The 20,194-nt window shown below is 47.0% G+C and overlaps 1 protein-coding gene across 2 annotated transcripts in view; it reads right to left on the bottom strand.

The window, feature by feature from the left end:
- The window catches only part of SCAP (SREBF chaperone), a 31,044-nt gene that overhangs the window by 8,280 nt on the left and 2,570 nt on the right, over nt 1-20,194 (bottom strand). For both annotated transcript variants that reach the window (XM_072154515.1, XM_072154514.1), the window contains exons 2-6: nt 11,911-12,122; nt 3,231-3,354; nt 663-820; nt 256-476; nt 70-175 (exon numbers count right to left, since the gene is read on the bottom strand). In XM_072154515.1, the coding sequence (XP_072010616.1) occupies nt 70-175; nt 256-476; nt 663-820; nt 3,231-3,354; nt 11,911-12,032 (731 nt within the window). In that variant the 5' untranslated portion in view covers nt 12,033-12,122. The remainder of the gene's footprint in view (nt 1-69; nt 176-255; nt 477-662; nt 821-3,230; nt 3,355-11,910; nt 12,123-20,194) is intronic.

The following is a 20,194-nucleotide window of genomic DNA, read 5'->3' as shown; positions in this document are numbered from 1 at the left end:
CAGAAGCGGTCTATACACAGGAGAAGGTTTGTTACACTGTACAATGTACCATGAGTCCTGGTGACCTACTTTGCGTCGTATCTGCGCAGCGCCAGCGTGATGGTATAAGACACGATCCGCTTGCGATTGTACAGGCTGACGCCGCTCTGCTTCCCGGGGACCCCGAACAGTAAGTCTGCGGGAGAGGGGAGGGGGGAGGAGACCATAAAGTGTCGCTCCAGACCTTGTGTTCTCAGGGGCTGCGGGGTCACCTACCTCGCAGGGTGGCCGAGGTCTGCAAAGTCTTGGGCTCGTGCTGCTGGATGGTCCGGATGAGGTCCGGGTCTTTATTGAATTGTTCTTGGTTGTTCTGCCAGAAGTTCCCGGGGGACAGCAGGAGGCAGCCATGTTCTGGGAGTTTGTCCCGCAGCTTCTTCAGTCCCGGCAGGAGGTCGGTCACCTGGAGGCAAACGTCATCCAGACTCTTCTCACCGCTCCTGTGCAGAAACATGAGCTCAACATCTCTGCTTCCTGTCCTCACATGCAGTGCACAGCTGAGGGTCTGTTACTAATACACTGTCACATACCCCAAGACTTCCCTGCACCGATACATTGCAACAAGTGCAGCAATAATTAATAACAGATTGGAGGATTGAAGGGTGAACTGGAGAACATTGAGTTACCTTTCTCTCAGCACGTGATTCCGGATCTCCTCTACAATCCCAAACACCCGGGACAGCGGAGAACGAAAGACATCAACAGCAAGGAAGTTCTTATCCCACGGCGATACAACCCCCTTCACCAGAACCTGCTGGATGTAGGAGACCGGCTGCCCGAGGTACTGGAAGGACAAGAACATATGTCATGTATGTACACAGTGACTGCACCAGCAGCAGAATAGTGAGTGCAGCTCTGGGGTATAATATAGGATGTAACTCAGGATCAGTACAGGATAAGTAATGTCATGTATGTACAGTGACTGCACCAGCAGCAGAATAGTGAGTGCAGCTCTGGAGTATAATACAGGATGTAACTCAGGATCAGTACAGGATAAGTAATGTCATGTATGTACACAGTGACTGCACCAGCAGCAGAATAGTGAGTGCAGCTCTGAGGTATAATACAGGATGTAACTCAGGATCAGTACAGGATAAGTAATGTCATGTATGTACACAGTGACTGCACCAGCAGCAGAATAGTGAGTGCAGCTCTGGGGTATAATACAGGATGTAACTCAGGATCAGTACAGGATAAGTAATGTCATGTATGTACACAGTGACTGCACCAGCAGCAGAATAGTGAGAGCAGCTCTGGAGTATAATACAGGATGTAACTCAGGATCAGTACAGGATAAGTAATGTCATGTATGTACACAGTGACTGCACCAGCAGCAGAATAGTGAGTGCAGCTCTGGGGTATAATACAGGATGTAACTCAGGATCAGTACAGGATAAGTAATGTCATGTATGTACACAGTGACTGCACCAGCAGCAGAATAGTGAGTGCAGCTCTGGGGTATAATACAGGATGTAACTCAGGATCAGTACAGGATAAGTAATGTCATGTATGTACACAGTGACTGCACCAGCAGCAGAATAGTGAGTGCAGCTCTGGAGTATAATACAGGATGTAACTCAGGATCAGTACAGGATAAGTAATGTCATGTATGTACACAGTGACTGCACCAGCAGCAGAATAGTGAGTGCAGCTCTGGAGTATAATACAGGATGTAACTCAGGATCAGTACAGGATAAGTAATGTCATGTATGTACACAGTGACTGCACCAGCAGCAGAATAGTGAGAGCAGCTCTGGGGTGTAATACAGGATGTAACTCAGGATCAGTACAGGATAAGTAATGTCATGTATGTACACAGTGACTGCACCAGCAGCAGAATAGTGAGTGCAGCTCTGGGGTATAATACAGGATGTAACTCAGGATCAGTACAGGATAAGTAATGTCATGTATGTACACAGTGACTGCACCAGCAGCAGAATAGTGAGTGCAGCTCTGGAGTATAATACAGGATGTAACTCAGGATCAGTACAGGATAAGTAATGTCATGTATGTACACAGTGACTGCACCAGCAGCAGAATAGTGAGTGCAGCTCTGGAGTATAATACAGGATGTAACTCAGGATCAGTACAGGATAAGTAATGTCATGTATGTACACAGTGACTGCACCAGCAGCAGAATAGTGAGTGCAGCTCTGGAGTATAATACAGGATGTAACTCAGGATCAGTACAGGATAAGTAATGTCATGTATGTACACAGTGACTGCACCAGCAGCAGAATAGTGAGTGCAGCTCTGGAGTATAATACAGGATGTAACTCAGGATCAGTACAGGATAAGTAATGTCATGTATGTACACAGTGACTGCACCACCAGCAGAATAGTGAGTGCAGCTCTGGAGTATAATACAGGATGTAACTCAGGATCAGTACAGGATAAGTAATGTCATGTATGTACAGTGACTGCACCAGCAGCAGAATAGTGAGTGCAGCTCTGGAGTATAATACTGGATGTAACTCAGGATCAGTACAGGATAAGTAATGTCATGTATGTACACAGTGACTGCACCAGCAGCAGAATAGTGAGTGCAGCTCTGGGGTATAATACAGGATGTAACTCAGGATCAGTACAGGATAAGTAATGTCATGTATGTACACAGTGACTGCACCAGTAGCAGAATAGTGAGTGCAGCTCTGGGGTATAATACAGGATGTAACTCAGGATCAGTACAGGATAAGTAATGTCATGTATGTACACAGTGACTGCACCAGCAGCAGAATAGTGAGTGCAGCTCTGGGGTATAATACAGGATGTAACTCAGGATCAGTACAGGATAAGTAATGTCATGTATGTACACAGTGACTGCACCAGCAGCAGAATAGTGAGTGCAGCTCTGGAGTATAATACAGGATGTAACTCAGGATCAGTACAGGATAAGTAATGTCATGTATGTACACAGTGACTGCACCAGCAGCAGAATAGTGAGTGCAGCTCTGGAGTATAATTACATTATATACATTCTATACTGTGCTGGCAGCAGCTGCTGTCTTGTGACAGTGTGTCGGTCTCCTCTATATCTTGGTACTAAGGTCAGTAATCAGATCCTTCCGGTGCAGATAACATCACACGTGGACAGATAAGTGAAGGCCAAGGTCAGTCCTGGACTTATCTTTTGGGTCGGGTCTGTACACACAGTACTGGATGTCTCTCTGCAGGTCTATGAAGCGACTACTCACCCAGTCGGGGCGGTCGCTGCGCTCGTCCGGGCTGAGCTCAGCAGGAGGGGGGTTGTAGTCCTTGGCGGGGGTGATGTACTCCACGGGTCCTGTACCGGGTAGCGGAAGCTTCAGCAGAGGAGAGCTGGGGGAGGAGAAGAAGCATTGATCAGTAATGTGGGGGTCCGGCGCCCTGTAACATGTATGTGGACCCCAGCACGTGGCAATGTGATACCGGGGGGCTCAGTCACATAATGTGGGGTCACAGGGACCTCTGCACTGGACAATGAAAGGAAGGGGAGAAACCCTGGGACCTCACTGTCCACCCCCTCTCAGCAGAGATGTATAGGTAAGTCACTGGAGCAGGTAGATGGCGGTTACCGATGATACGACCCACCCCCAGGTCTTGCTGCTGCTTATGGTCTGCACTGTACAAGAGATATTATCATTCCAGATCTCTGCTTGCTGCCAGTGACTTTGAGCATTATATAAACGAGGCTCTGCCCTACGCCTCTGCACAGCTGTGGGTTTGTCACAATGTCTCAGTATAGATGTGTGACTCATGAGCTGATGGATGTGTGTGATATAACCGGACGTATGGCGGCGCAGGGTCAGGAATGGGGAGCGGTGACCCCCACATACCTCACGCTATGGTAACAAAACCGCAGGGCGGGGGAGATATTGATCGCCTCTACGTCACGTCACCTTTACCTCGCACAGTATAGATCCGCCAGGTCCAGGGCTACACGACTGCGCACAGCTGCCTTTTTGGTGCCTTAACATTCAGAAAGTGACGCATTTACATACAGCAATACAGTGATAGACATTACGCAGGGACTGACCCCGGGCAGTGACCTCCGCAGACTATCCCAGGTTATTCAGGGTTAACGCTGTCTGACGGGGGCCGGCACCCAAGAGCCCAGGGGCCGCCGGCACCCAAGAGCCCAGGGGCCGCCGGCACCCAAGAGCCCAGGGGCCGCCGGCACCCAAGAGCCCAGGGGCCGCCGGCACCCAAGAGCCCAGGGGCCGCCGGCACCCAAGAGCCCAGGGGCCGCCGGCACCCAAGAGCCCAGGGGCCGCCGGCACCCAAGAGCCCAGGGGCCGCCGGCACCCAAGAGCCCAGGGGCCGCCGGCACCCAAGAGCCCAGGGGCCGCCGGCACCCAAGAGCCCAGGGGCCGCCGGCACCCAAGAGCCCAGGGGCCGCCGGCACCCAAGAGCCCAGGGGCCGCCGGCACCCAAGAGCCCAGGGGCCGCCGGCACCCAAGAGCCCAGGGGCCGCCGGCACCCAAGAGCCCAGGGGCCGCCGGCACCCAAGAGCCCAGGGGCCGCCGGCACCCAAGAGCCCAGGGGCCGCCGGCACCCAAGAGCCCAGGGGCCGCCGGCACCCAAGAGCCCAGTGACAGCGCAGATGTACAGATCATATGTGGTGCCAGTGGAAATGTCTCCTCCTGCCATCACATACTACTGTCCTGTGTGTACTGAGAACAGTATGATGCTGCAGCTGCTGCGGCGCCTCATCTTACAGTCTCTGTAGGGACATGTCTGCACCCAGGGTGCACAATGCCGAAATATACCCCTACAGAAGTTGCATATCAAGTGTTATCATAGGGACATAAGACCTGGCAAAGAATTAACCCTTTCAAGCTCACTGACGGCATTAACCCCTTCACGCTCACTCACTCAGCGAAGAGTGTATGAAGAACACTCAGGGGCTGAGCCCTCTTTATACAAAAATGGAGTTTCCTGCATTTGCAGCTAACACCCGCGGTCGGGTTCATTGCCTTGTTTCCTGCCGCCATCTTTGTTGAGATTGCTGCTCTCCCTGATGTCATCGGGAGGTGCCAATAGGTTGTAATATCAGCCTGGGGTCTTCCGGCAGACCCGAAGCTGCATGGTTTCTGAAGATTCGTTACAATGAGCCAGTGTAACGAATCCTATGTAAATATGCCATATACAGTAATACTGCAGTATATGGCAGGAAAGATCAGACCATCGAGGGTTAAAGTACCTTAGAGGGTCTGAGAAATAGTAAAAAAATATATAAAAACTTAAAACTAAAATATTAAAAATTCAACCCCCCCCCCCTTTCCCTAGAACTGAATTAAAACTAAATAAACAGTAAAAAACAACATATTATGTATCGCCGCCTCCCAAAATGCCTGATGCAAACTTCATCTCATCTCGCAAAAAATGACCCCTCCCCCAGCTCCGAGCACCGGAGTATGAGAAAGTTACCAGCGTCAGAAGACCGAGAAACCGATTATTTTTCCGTCCACGTTGTTTTCATTTGTTGTCACCGCGATCGGACCAGAGAATAAAGCAGACGCGGGATTTGGGGCGCACAGGGAAAAACGTAAAAACTGAGCCCACAAGAAAGTGACGCAAAGGCGGTTATCACCAATGTCACCACATATGGAATTTTTTTTCCAGTGTCCCGGAATAATAACGGAGAAGTAAAATTTGCTAGAAAGTAATCCGCACAGATCTGTGCACGGGAACACGAGAAAGTGACAGGATTAGGAAGGGGGGGAAGCGAAAAAAGAGCAAAAAAAAAAAAAAAACGGAGTAAAAACATATCCATTTATGACTGAGAACACAGCCTATCCGTGACTGAGAACACAGCCTATCCGTGACTGAGAACACAGCCTATCCGTGACTGAGAACACAGCCTATCCGTGACTGAGAACACAGCCTATCCGTGACTGAGAACACAGCCTATCCGTGACTGAGAACACAGCCTATCCGTGACTGAGAACACAGCCTATCCGTGACTGAGAACACAGCCTATCCGTGACTGAGAACACAGCCTATCCGTGACTGAGAACACAGCCTATCCGTGACTGAGAACACAGCCTATCCGTGACTGAGAACACAGCCTATCCGTGACTGAGAACACAGCCTATCCGTGACTGAGAACACAGCCTATCCGTGACTGAGAACACAGCCTATCCGTCACTGAGAACACAGCCTATCCGTCACTGAGAACACAGCCTATCCGTCACTGAGAACACAGCCTATCCGTCACTGAGAACACAGCCTATCCGTCACTGAGAACACAGCCTATCCGTCACTGAGAACACAGCCTATCCGTCACTGAGAACACAGCCTATCCGTCACTGAGAACACAGCCTATCCGTCACTGAGAACACAGCCTATCCGTCACTGAGAACACAGCCTATCCGTCACTGAGAACACAGCCTATCCGTGACTGAGAACACAGCCTATCCGTGACTGAGAACACAGCCTATCCGTGACTGAGAACACAGCCTATCCGTGACTGAGAACACAGCCTATCCGTGACTGAGAACACAGCCTATCCGTGACTGAGAACACAGCCTATCCGTGACTGAGAACACAGCCTATCCGTGACTGAGAACACAGCCTATCCGTGACTGAGAACACAGCCTATCCGTGACTGAGAACACAGCCTATCCGTGACTGAGAACACAGCCTATCCGTGACTGAGAACACAGCCTATCCGTCACTGAGAACACAGCCTATCCGTCACTGAGAACACAGCCTATCCGTCACTGAGAACACAGCCTATCCGTCACTGAGAACACAGCCTATCCGTCACTGAGAACACAGCCTATCCGTCACTGAGAACACAGCCTATCCGTCACTGAGAACACAGCCTATCCGTCACTGAGAACACAGCCTATCCGTGACTGAGAACACAGCCTATCCGTCACTGAGAACACAGCCTATCCGTGACTGAGAACACAGCCTATCCGTGACTGAGAACACAGCCTATCCGTCACTGAGAACACAGCCTATCCGTCACTGAGAACACAGCCTATCCGTCACTGAGAACACAGCCTATCCGTGACTGAGAACACAGCCTATCCGTGACTGAGAACACAGCCTATCCGTGACTGAGAACACAGCCTATCCGTGACTGAGAACACAGCCTATCCGTGACTGAGAACACAGCCTATCCGTGACTGAGAACACAGCCTATCCGTCACTGAGAACACAGCCTATCCGTGACTGAGAACACAGCCTATCCGTGACTGAGAACACAGCCTATCCGTGACTGAGAACACAGCCTATCCGTGACTGAGAATACAGCCTGTCCGTGACTGAGAACACAGCCTATCCATCACTGAGAATACAGCCTATCCATCACTAGAGAGCAGCGGTGCCATCACTGAGAACACAGCCTATCCATCACTGAGAACACAGCCTATCAATCACTGAGAATAAAGCCTATCCATCACTAGAGAGCAGCGGCGGCATCACTGAGAATACAGCCTATCCATCACTAGAGAGCAGCGGCGCCATCACTGAGAATACAGCCTATCCATCACTAGAGAGCAGCGGCGCCATCACTGAGAATACAGCCTATCCATCACTAGAGAGCAGCGGCGCCATCACTGAGAATACAGCCTATCCATCACTAGAGAGCAGCGGTGCCATCACTGAGAATACAGCTTATCCATCACTAGAGAGCAGCGGTGCCATCACTGAGAATACAGCTTATCCATCACTAGAGAGCAGCGGTGTCATCACTGAGAATACAGCCTATCCATCACTAGAGAGCAGCGGCCCCATCACTGAGAATACAGCCTATCCATCACTAGAGAGCAGCGATGCCATCACTGAGATTACAGCCTATCCATCACTAGAGAGCAGCGGTGACATCACTGAGAATACAGCCTATCCATCACTAGAGAGCAGCGGTGCCATCACTGAGAATACAGCCTATCCATCACTAGAGAGCAGCGGCGCCATCACTGAGAATACAGCCTATCCATCACTAGAGAGCAGATACATCACTGAGAATACAGCCTATCCATCACTAGAGAGCAGCGGCGCCATCACTGTGAATACAGCCTATCCATCACTAGAGAGCAGCGGTGCCATCACTGAGATTACAGCCTATCCATCACTAGAGAGCAGCGGCACCATCACTGAGAATACAGCCTATCCATCACTAGAGAGCAGCGGTGCCATCACTGAGAATACAGCCTATCCATCACTAGAGAGCAGCGGTGCCATCACTGAGAATACAGCCTATCCATCACTAGAGAGCAGCGGCGCCATCACTGAGAATACAGCCTATCCATCACTAGAGAGCAGATACATCACTGAGAATACAGCCTATCCATCACTAGAGAGTAGCGGCGCCATCACTGTGAATACAGCCTATCCATCACTAGAGAGCAGCGGTGCCATCACTGAGATTACAGCCTATCCATCACTAGAGAGCAGCGGCACCATCACTGAGAATACAGCCTATCCATCACTAGAGAGCAGCGGTGCCATCACTGAGAATACAGCCTATCCATCACTAGAGAGCAGCGGCGCCATCACTGAGAATACAGCCAATCCATCACTAGAGAGCAGCGGTGCCATCACTGAGAATACAGCCTATCCATCACTAGAGAGCAGCGGTGCCATCACTGAGAATACAGCCTATCCATCACTAGAGAGAAGCGGGGCCATCACTGAGAATACAGCCTACCCATCACTAGAGAGCAGCGGTGACATCACTGAGAATACAGCCTATCCATCACTAGACAGCAGCGGTGCCATCACTGAGAACACAGCCTATCCGTCACTGAGAACACAGCCTATCCGTCACTGAGAACACAGCCTATCCGTCACTGAGAACACAGCCTATCCGTCACTGAGAACACAGCCTATCCGTGACTGAGAACACAGCCTATCCGTGACTGAGAACACAGCCTATCCGTGACTGAGAACACAGCCTATCCGTGACTGAGAACACAGCCTATCCGTCACTGAGAACACAGCCTATCCGTCACTGAGAACACAGCCTATCCGTCACTGAGAACACAGCCTATCCGTCACTGAGAACACAGCCTATCCGTGACTGAGAACACCGCCTATCCGTGACTGAGAACACCGCCTATCCGTGACTGAGAACACAGCCTATCCGTGACTGAGAACACAGCCTATCCGTGACTGAGAACACAGCCTATCCGTGACTGAGAACACAGCCTATCCGTGACTGAGAACACAGCCTATCCGTGACTGAGAACACAGCCTATCCGTCACTGAGAACACAGCCTATCCGTGACTGAGAACACAGCCTATCCGTGACTGAGAACACAGCCTATCCGTGACTGAGAACACAGCCTATCCGTGACTGAGAATACAGCCTGTCCGTGACTGAGAACACAGCCTATCCATCACTGAGAATACAGCCTATCCATCACTAGAGAGCAGCGGTGCCATCACTGAGAACACAGCCTATCCATCACTGAGAACACAGCCTATCAATCACTGAGAATAAAGCCTATCCATCACTAGAGAGCAGCGGCGGCATCACTGAGAATACAGCCTATCCATCACTAGAGAGCAGCGGCGCCATCACTGAGAATACAGCCTATCCATCACTAGAGAGCAGCGGCGCCATCACTGAGAATACAGCCTATCCATCACTAGAGAGCAGCGGCGCCATCACTGAGAATACAGCCTATCCATCACTAGAGAGCAGCGGTGCCATCACTGAGAATACAGCTTATCCATCACTAGAGAGCAGCGGTGCCATCACTGAGAATACAGCTTATCCATCACTAGAGAGCAGCGGTGTCATCACTGAGAATACAGCCTATCCATCACTAGAGAGCAGCGGCCCCATCACTGAGAATACAGCCTATCCATCACTAGAGAGCAGCGATGCCATCACTGAGATTACAGCCTATCCATCACTAGAGAGCAGCGGTGACATCACTGAGAATACAGCCTATCCATCACTAGAGAGCAGCGGTGCCATCACTGAGAATACAGCCTATCCATCACTAGAGAGCAGCGGCGCCATCACTGAGAATACAGCCTATCCATCACTAGAGAGCAGATACATCACTGAGAATACAGCCTATCCATCACTAGAGAGCAGCGGCGCCATCACTGTGAATACAGCCTATCCATCACTAGAGAGCAGCGGTGCCATCACTGAGATTACAGCCTATCCATCACTAGAGAGCAGCGGCACCATCACTGAGAATACAGCCTATCCATCACTAGAGAGCAGCGGTGCCATCACTGAGAATACAGCCTATCCATCACTAGAGAGCAGCGGTGCCATCACTGAGAATACAGCCTATCCATCACTAGAGAGCAGCGGCGCCATCACTGAGAATACAGCCTATCCATCACTAGAGAGCAGATACATCACTGAGAATACAGCCTATCCATCACTAGAGAGCAGCGGCGCCATCACTGTGAATACAGCCTATCCATCACTAGAGAGCAGCGGTGCCATCACTGAGATTACAGCCTATCCATCACTAGAGAGCAGCGGCACCATCACTGAGAATACAGCCTATCCATCACTAGAGAGCAGCGGTGCCATCACTGAGAATACAGCCTATCCATCACTAGAGAGCAGCGGCGCCATCACTGAGAATACAGCCAATCCATCACTAGAGAGCAGCGGTGCCATCACTGAGAATACAGCCTATCCATCACTAGAGAGCAGCGGTGCCATCACTGAGAATACAGCCTATCCATCACTAGAGAGAAGCGGGGCCATCACTGAGAATACAGCCTACCCATCACTAGAGAGCAGCGGTGACATCACTGAGAATACAGCCTATCCATCACTAGACAGCAGCGGTGCCATCACTGAGAATACAGCCTATCCATCACTGCAGAGCAGCGGCCCCATCACTGAGAATACAGCCTATCCATCACTAGAGAGCAGCGGTGCCATCACTGAGAATACAGCCTATCCCTCACTAGAGAGCAGCGGTGCCATCACTGAGAATACAGCCTATCCCTCACTAGAGAGCAGCGGTGCCATCACTGAGAATACAGCCTATCCCTCACTAGAGAGCAGCGGTGCCATCACTGAGAATACAGCCTATCCATCACTAGAGAGCAGCGGCTCCATCACTGAGAATACAGCCTATCCATCACTAGAGAGCAGCGGCTCCATCACTGAGAATACAGCCTATTCATCACGAGGGAGCAGTGGTGCCATCACTGAGAATACAGCCTATCCATCACTAGAGAGCAGCGGCTCCATCACTGAGAATACAGCCTATCCATCACTAGAGAGCAGCGGCTCCATCACTGAGAATACAGCCTATCCATCACTAGAGAGCAGCGGCTCCATCACTGAGAATACAGCCTATCCATCACTAGAGAGCAGCGGTGACATCACTGAGAATACAGCCAATCCATCACTAGAGAGCAGCGGTGACATCACTGAGAATACAGCCAATCCATCACTAGAGAGCAGCGGTGCCATCACTGAGAATACAGCCTATCCATCACTAGAGAGCAGCGGTGACATCACTGAGAATACAGCCAATCCATCACTAGAGAGCAGCGGTGCCATCACTGAGAATACAGCCTATCCATCACTAGAGAGCAGCGGTGCCATCACTGAGAATACAGCCTATCCATCACTAGAGAGCAGCGGCGCCATCACTGAGAATACAGCCTATCCATCACTAGAGAGCAGCGGTGCCATCACTGAGAATACAGCCTATCCATCACTAGAGAGCAGCGGTGTCATCACTGAGAATACAGCCTATCCATCACTAGAGAGCAGCGGTGTCATCACTGAGAATACAGCCTATCCATTACTAGAGAGCAGCGCTGTCATCACTGAGAATACAGCCTATCCATCGCTAGAGAGCAGCGGTGTCATCACTGAGAATACAGCCTATCCATCACTAGAGAGCAGCCTCCATGGTTCTCAGCTCCGGGGTCAGGACTCACCAGCAGGCTATGATGCAGAGGGCTGTGAAGATGATGATGGGGATGGGGTAGGACGCGCACAGTAGACCATGGCGGTAGAAGGCCTGTGATATCCTTTCACGCAGCTTGTCAGTCAGGGGCATCCTCAGTCACTATCACCTGCGCCCCATCACGTTATGCGACTGGACGGCTACTCCACTGCTGACTGTCTCCTTCCAAGACACATGAAGGACCTGCAAAGGAAGAGTCACAGACATTAACATTTATTCCCAATAATGCAATTAACAATCAGAGGAATTATCCCAGGATTCAGCACAGCGCCGCTCCTGTCTAATGGTTTTGTCTGGAATTGCGGTTTTAAGAGCTGTAAGACAGAAGAAAACCCATAGACAGAAGCAGCGATTATATAGGGAGTGCAGCTCTGGGGTATAATACAGGATGTAACTCAGGATCAGTACAGGATAAGTAATGTCATGTATATACAGTGACTGCACCAGCAGCAGAATAGTGAGAGCAGCTCTGGGGTAAAATACAGGATGTAACTCAGGATCAGTACAGGATAAGTAATGTCATGTATGTACAGTGACTGCGCCAGCAGCAGAATAGTGAGTGCAGCTCTGGAGTATAATACAGGATGTAACTCAGGATCAGTACAGGATAAGTAATGTCATGTATGTACACAGTGACTGCACCAGCAGCAGAATAGTGAGTGCAGCTCTGGGGTATAATACAGGATGTAACTCAGGATCAGTACAGGATAAGTAATGTCATGTATGTACACAGTGACTGCACCAGCAGCAGAATAGTGAGTGCAGCTCTGGAGTATAATACAGGATGTAACTCAGGATCAGTACAGGATAAGTAATGTCATGTATGTACACAGTGACTGCACCAGCAGCAGGATAGTGAGTGCAGCTCTGGAGTATAATACAGGATGTAACTCAGGATCAGTACAGGATAAGTAATGTCATGTATGTACACAGTGACTGCACCAGCAGCAGAATAGTGAGTGCAGCTCTGGGGTATAATACAGGATGTAACTCAGGATCAGTACAGGATAAGTAATGTCATGTATGTACACAGTGACTGCACCAGCAGCAGAATAGTGAGTGCAGCTCTGGAGTATAATACAGGAGGTAACTCAGGATCAGTACAGGATAAGTAATGTCATGTATGTACACAGTGACTGCACCAGCAGCAGAATAGTGAGTGCAGCTCTGGAGTATAATACAGGAGGTAACTCAGGATCAGTACAGGATAAGTAATGTCATGTATGTACACAGTGACTGCACCAGCAGCAGAATAGTGAGTGCAGCTCTGGAGTATAATACAAGATGTAACTCAGGATCAGTACAGGATAAGTAATGTCATGTATGTACACAGTGACTGCACCAGCAGCAGAATAGTGAGTGCAGCTCTGGGGTATAACACAGGATGTAACTCAGGATCAGTACAGGATAAGTAATGTCATGTATGTACACAGTGACTGCACCAGCAGCAGAATAGTTTGGTAACATTTAGGGAAAAGCAGAAGTGATGGTGAAGATTCATTGCTGATGGATAATGAATGATTTCCGGCTGTGGTCACACTCTCGTGCGGTGCCGATGTTGCTCTCTGTTCTATGCTGTGATATCTGCTCCCCGGGTGATTAGTATATGAGCTGCTGAAATGTAATGATAATAATGAGTGCAGGTCTCTCCCTCCAGTGATGTTACATTTGGAGAGTTTTACATTCATATTACAAGTAGTTTACGTCCAGTGTTCTTCTCCCAGCATACATTGCACAGATGTTAAAGGGACGCTCCACTTATACCCAGAGTTTTGTTACCAGACAATGCGAGGTCTGATACTATAGGCCCAGTACACACAGGATCACGTATCCTTCCATGACAGCCGTGTACTGGAGTTGTGTTGCCTGGTGAGCAGTTGGCCGGCAGCCAGGGGACTCCTCCTGCACATGACATAACCCTCATCCTCCGCCTGAAATATCCCCTGAAACTGCGGAAGCAGCCACTATATGTGTAACCATGCTACAAGTCATCATATAGAGGGGAAGAAGTAACAATGTAACAGGTGATCCTATAGATCAGTATAACAATGTAACAAGTGATCCCACAGATCAGTATAACAATGTAACAAGTGATCCCACAGATCAGTATAACAATGTAACAAGTGATCCCACAGATCAGTATAACAATGTAACAAGTGATCCCACAGATCAGTATAACAATGTAACAAGTGATCCCACAGATCAGTATAACAATGTAACAAGTGATCCCACAGATCAGTATAACAATGTAACAAGTGATCCCATAGATCAGTATAACAATGTAACAAGTGATCCCACAGATCAGTATAACAATGTAACAAATGATCCTATAGATCAGTATAACAATGTAACAAGTGATCCCATAGATCAGTATAACAATGTAACAAGTGAGCCCACAGATCAGTATAACAATGTAACAAGTGATCCTATAGATCAGTATAACAATGTAACAAGTGATCCCATAGATCAGTATAACAATGTAACAAGTGATCCCACAGATCAGTATAACAATGTAACAAGTGATCCCATAGATCAGTATAACAATGTAACAAGTGATCCCACAGATCAGTATAACAATGTAACAAGTGATCCTATAGATCAGTATAACAATGTAACAAGTGATCCCATAGATCAGTATAACAATGTAACAAGTGATCCCACAGATCAGTATAACAATGTAACAAGTGATCCCACAGATCAGTATAACAATGTAACAAGTGATCCCATAGATCAGTATAACAATGTAACAAGTGATCCCACAGATCAGTATAACAATGTAACAAGTGATCCCATAGATCAGTATAACAATGTAACAAGTGATCCTATAGATCAGTATAACAATGTAACAAGTGATCCCACAGATCAGTATAACAATGTAACAAGTGATCCCACAGATCAGTATAACAATGTAACAAGTGATCCCATAGATCAGTATAACAATGTAACAAGTGATCCCACAGATCAGTATAACAATGTAACAAGTGATCCCACAGATCAGTATAACAATGTAACAAGTGATCCCATAGATCAGTATAACAATGTAACAAGTGATCCCATAGATCAGTATAACAATGTAACAAGTGATCCTATAGATCAGTATAACAATGTAACAAATGATCCTATAGATCAGTATAACAATGTAACAAGTGATCCCATAGATCAGTATAACAATGTAACAAGTGATCCCACAGATCAGTATAACAATGTAACAAGTGATCCCATAGATCAGTATAACAATGTAACAAGTGATCCCACAGATCAGTATAACAATGTAACAAGTGATCCCACAGATCAGTATAACAATGTAACAAGTGATCCCATAGATCAGTATAACAATGTAACAAGTGATCCCATAGATCAGTATAACAATGTAACAAGTGATCCTATAGATCAGTATAACAATGTAACAAATGATCCTATAGATCAGTATAACAATGTAACAAGTGATCCCATAGATCAGTATAACAATGTAACAAGTGAGCCCACAGATCAGTATAACAATGTAACAAGTGATCCTATAGATCAGTATAACAATGTAACAAGTGATCCCATAGATCAGTATAACAATGTAACAAGTGATCCTATAGATCAGTATAACAATGTAACAGGTGATCCTATAGATCAGTATAACAATGTAACAAGTGATCCTATAGATCAGTATAACAATGTAACAAGTGATCCCATAGATCAGTATAACAATGTAACAGGTGATCCTATAGATCAGTATAACAATGTAACAAGTGATCCTATAGATCAGTATAACAATGTAACAAGTGATCCCATAGATCAGTATAACAATGTAACAAGTGATCCCATAGATCAGTATAACAATGTAACAAGTGATCCCACAGATCAGTATAACAATGTAACAAGTGATCCCACAGATCAGTATAACAATGTAACAAGTGATCCCACAGATCAGTATAACAATGTAACAAGTGATCCCATAGATCAGTATAACAATGTAACAAGTGATCCCATAGATCAGTATAACAATGTAACAAGTGATCCTATAGATCAGTATAACAATGTAACAAATGATCCTATAGATCAGTATAACAATGTAACAAGTGATCCCATAGATCAGTATAACAATGTAACAAGTGATCCTATACATCTGTATAACAATGTAACAAGTGATCCTATACATCTGTATAACAATGTAACAAGTGATCCTATAGATCAGTATAACAATGTAACAAGTGATCCCACAGATCAGTATAACAATGTAACAAGTGATCCCACAGATCAGTCTAACAATGTAACAAGTGATCCTATAGATCAGTATAACAATGTAACAAGTGATCCCATAGATCAGTATAACAATGTAACAAGTGATCCTATAGATCAGTATAACAATGTAACAAGTGATCCCACAGATCAGTATAACAATGTAACAAGTGATCCTATAGATCAGTATAACAATGTAACAAGTGATCCCACAGATCAGTATAACAATGTAACAAGTGATCCCATAGATCAGTATAACAATGTAACAAGTGATCCTATAGATCAGTATAACAATGTAACAAGTGATCCCACAGATCAGTATAACAATGTAACAGGTGATCCTATAGATCAGTATAACAATGTAACAAGTGATCCCATAGATCAGTATAACAATGTAACAGGTGATCCTATAGATCAGTATAACAATGTAACAAGTGATCCCATAGATCAGTATAACAATGTAACAGGTGATCCTATAGATCAGTATAACAATGTAACAAGTGATCCTATAGATCAGTATAACAATGTAACAAGTGATCCCACAGATCAGTATAACAATGTAACAAGTGATCCCACAGATCAGTATAACAATGTAACAGGTGATCCCACAGATCAGTATAACAATGTAACAAGTGATCCCACAGATCAGTATAACAATGTAACAGGTGATCCCATAGATCAGTATAACAATGTAACAAGTGATCCCATAGAACAGTATAACAATGTAACAAGTGATCCCACAGATCAGTATAACAATGTAACAAGTGATCCCATAGATCAGTATAACAATGTAACAAGTGATCCTATAGATCAGTATAACAATGTAACAAGTGATCCCATAGATCAGTATAACAATGTAACAAGTGATCCTATAGATCAGTATAACAATGTAACAAGTGATCCCACAGATCAGTATAACAATGTAACAAGTGATCCCACAGATCAGTATAACAATGTAACAGGTGATCCCACAGATCAGTATAACAATGTAACAAGTGATCCCACAGATCAGTATAATAATGTAACAAGTGATCCCACAGATCAGTATAACAATGTAACAAGTGATCCCACAGATCAGTATAACAATGTAACAGGTGACCCCACAGATCAGTATAACAATGTAACAAGTGATCCCACAGATCAGTATAACAATGTAACAAGTGATCCCACAGATCAGTATAACAATGTAACAAGTGATCCCACAGATCAGTATAACAATGTAACAAGTGATCCCACAGATCAGTATAACAATGTAACAAGTGATCCCACAGATCAGTATAACAATGTAACAAGTGATCCCACAGATCAGTATAACAATGTAACAAGTGATCCCACAGATCAGTATAACAATGTAACAAGTGATCCCACAGATCAGTATAACAATGTAACAAGTGACCCCATAGATCAGTATAACAATGTAACAAGTGATCCCATAGATCAGTATAACAATGTAACAAGTGATCCCATAGAACAGTATAACAATGTAACAAGTGATCCCACAGATCAGTATAACAATGTAACAAGTGATCCCACAGATCAGTATAACAATGTAACAAGTGATCCCATAGATCAGTATAACAATGTAACAAGTGATCCTATAGATCAGTATAACAATGTAACAAGTGAAAATGTGACCCAGTAATTGTATTGTACAGAATGTAACATTGTAGTGCAGCAATGGAGTGTAACCCGCTGGTGACATGTATGAACTCTGACCTATGAACTATGTGAAAAACGGTATCATGGAGTCTCCATATAACAGGGACTGGAGGCTGCGATCCTGTCCTGCACCTCACTGATTGATGACAGTGAAGTTGTTCTAGGAAATAGTCTAAGAAACTTCCATGGAATCACATGACCTGTGGAGGTGGGGGAGGGGCAGTTATGGCTCTATCCTATACAGCGGCCCCACTGACCCACCATGTGCCCAAGTACCAGGCCCAAACACAACCCTCAGTGTGTACACCCAAGGCGATCAGAGGCCACGTACACGCTACATTCCCATGGGAAACACACAGAGAGGGTCTCCTTGCACAACAGACCCTCTGTACAAGCAACACAGGACACAGACCCCACGCTGGGAGAACCTGGCAGCAACCACCACCATTCTGACTACAGTCAGTGTGATGTATTGTCCCTGGAGAGATGTGTAATCAGACCTCACACTGCTGTGCTCTGTGCTCTCTATAGCCAGTGTTATGTATTGTCCCTGGAGAGATGTGTAATCAGACCTCATACTGCTGTGCTCTCTGCAGCCAGTGTTATGTATTGTCCCTGGTGAGATGTGTAATCAGACCTCACACTGCTGTGCTCTGTGCTCTCTGCAGCCAGTGTTATGTATTGTCCCTGGAGAGATGTGTAATCAGACCTCACACTGCTGTGCTCTGTGCTCTCTGCAGCCAGTGTTATGTATTGTCCCTGGAGAGATGTGTAATCAGACCTCACACTGCTGTGCTCTGTGCTCTCTGCAGCCTGTGTTATGTACTGTCCCTGGAGAGATGTGTAATCAGACCTCACACTGCTGTGCTCTGTGCTCTCTGCAGCCAGTGTTATGTACTGTCCCTGGAGAGATGTGTAATCAGACCTCACACTGCTGTGCTCTGTGCTCTCTGCAGCCAGTGTTATGCATTGTCCCTGGAGAGATGTGTAATCAGACCTCACACTGCTGTGCTCTCTGCAGCCAGTGTTATGTATTATCCCTGGAGAGATGTGTAATCAGACCTCACACTGCTGTGCACTGTGCTCTCTGCAGCCAGTGTTATGTATTGTCCCCGGAGAGATGTGTAATCAGACCTCACACTGCTGTGCTCTCTGCAGCCAGTGTTATGTATTGTCCCTGGAGAGATGTGTAATCAGACCTCACACTGCTGTGCTCTGTGCTCTCTATAGTCAGTGTTATGTATTGTCCCTGGAGAGATGTGTAATCAGACCTCATACTGCTGTGCTCTGTGCTCTCTGCAGCCAGTGTTATGTATTGTCCCTGGTGAGATGTGTAATCAGACCTCACACTGCTGTGCTCTGTGCTCTCTGCAGCCAGTGTTATGTATTGTCCCTGGAGAGATGTGTAATCAGACCTCACACTGCTGTGCTCTCTGCAGCCAGTGTTATGTATTGTCCCTGGAGAGATGTGTAATCAGACCTCACACTGCTGTGCTCTGGGCTCTCTACAGCCAGTGTTATGTATTGTCCCTGGAGAGATGTGTAATCAGACCTCACACTGCTGTGCTCTGTGCTCTCTGCAGCCAGTGTTATGTATTGTCCATGGAGAGATGTGTAATCAGACCTCACACTGCTGTGCTCTGTGCTCTCTGCAGCCAGTGTTATGTATTGTCCCTGGAGAGATGTGTAATCAGACCTCACACTGCTGTGCTCTGTGCTCTCTGCAGCCAGTGTTATGTATTGTCCCTGGAGAGATGTGTAATCAGACCTCACACTGCTGTGCTCTGTGCTCTCTGCAGCCAGTGTTATGTATTGTCCCTGGAGAGATGTGTAATCAGACCTCACACTGCTGTGCTCTGTGCTCCCTGCAGCCAGTGTTATGTATTGTCCCTGGAGAGATGTGTAATCAGACCTCACACTGCTGTGCTCTGTGCTCTCTGCAGCCAGTGTTATGTATTGTCCCTGGAGGGATGTGTAATCAGACCTCACACTGCTGTGCTCTGTGCTCCCTGCAGCCAGTGTTATGTATTGTCCCTGGAGAGATGTGTAATCAGACCTCACACTGCTGTGCCCTGTGCTCTCTGCAGCCAGTGTTATGTAGGGTCCCTGGAGAGATGTGTAATCAGACCTCACACTGCTGTGCTCTGTGCTCTCTGCAGCCAGTGTTATGTATTGTCCCTGGAGAGATGTGTAATCAGACCTCACACTGCTGTGCTCTCTGCAGCCAGTGTTATGTATTGTCCCTGGAGAGATGTGTAATCAGACCTCACACTGCTGTGCTCTGTGCTCTCTGCAGCCAGTGTTATGTATTATCCCTGGAGAGATGTGTAATCAGACCTCACACTGCTGTGCTCTGTGCTCTCTGC

This window comes from Engystomops pustulosus, chromosome 5 (genome assembly GCF_040894005.1).
Source record: "Engystomops pustulosus chromosome 5, aEngPut4.maternal, whole genome shotgun sequence".
NCBI lineage: Eukaryota > Metazoa > Chordata > Amphibia > Anura > Leptodactylidae > Engystomops > Engystomops pustulosus.
The sequence above is the reverse complement of the archived record's forward strand: the minus strand, read 5'-3'. Positions and strand labels throughout refer to the sequence as shown.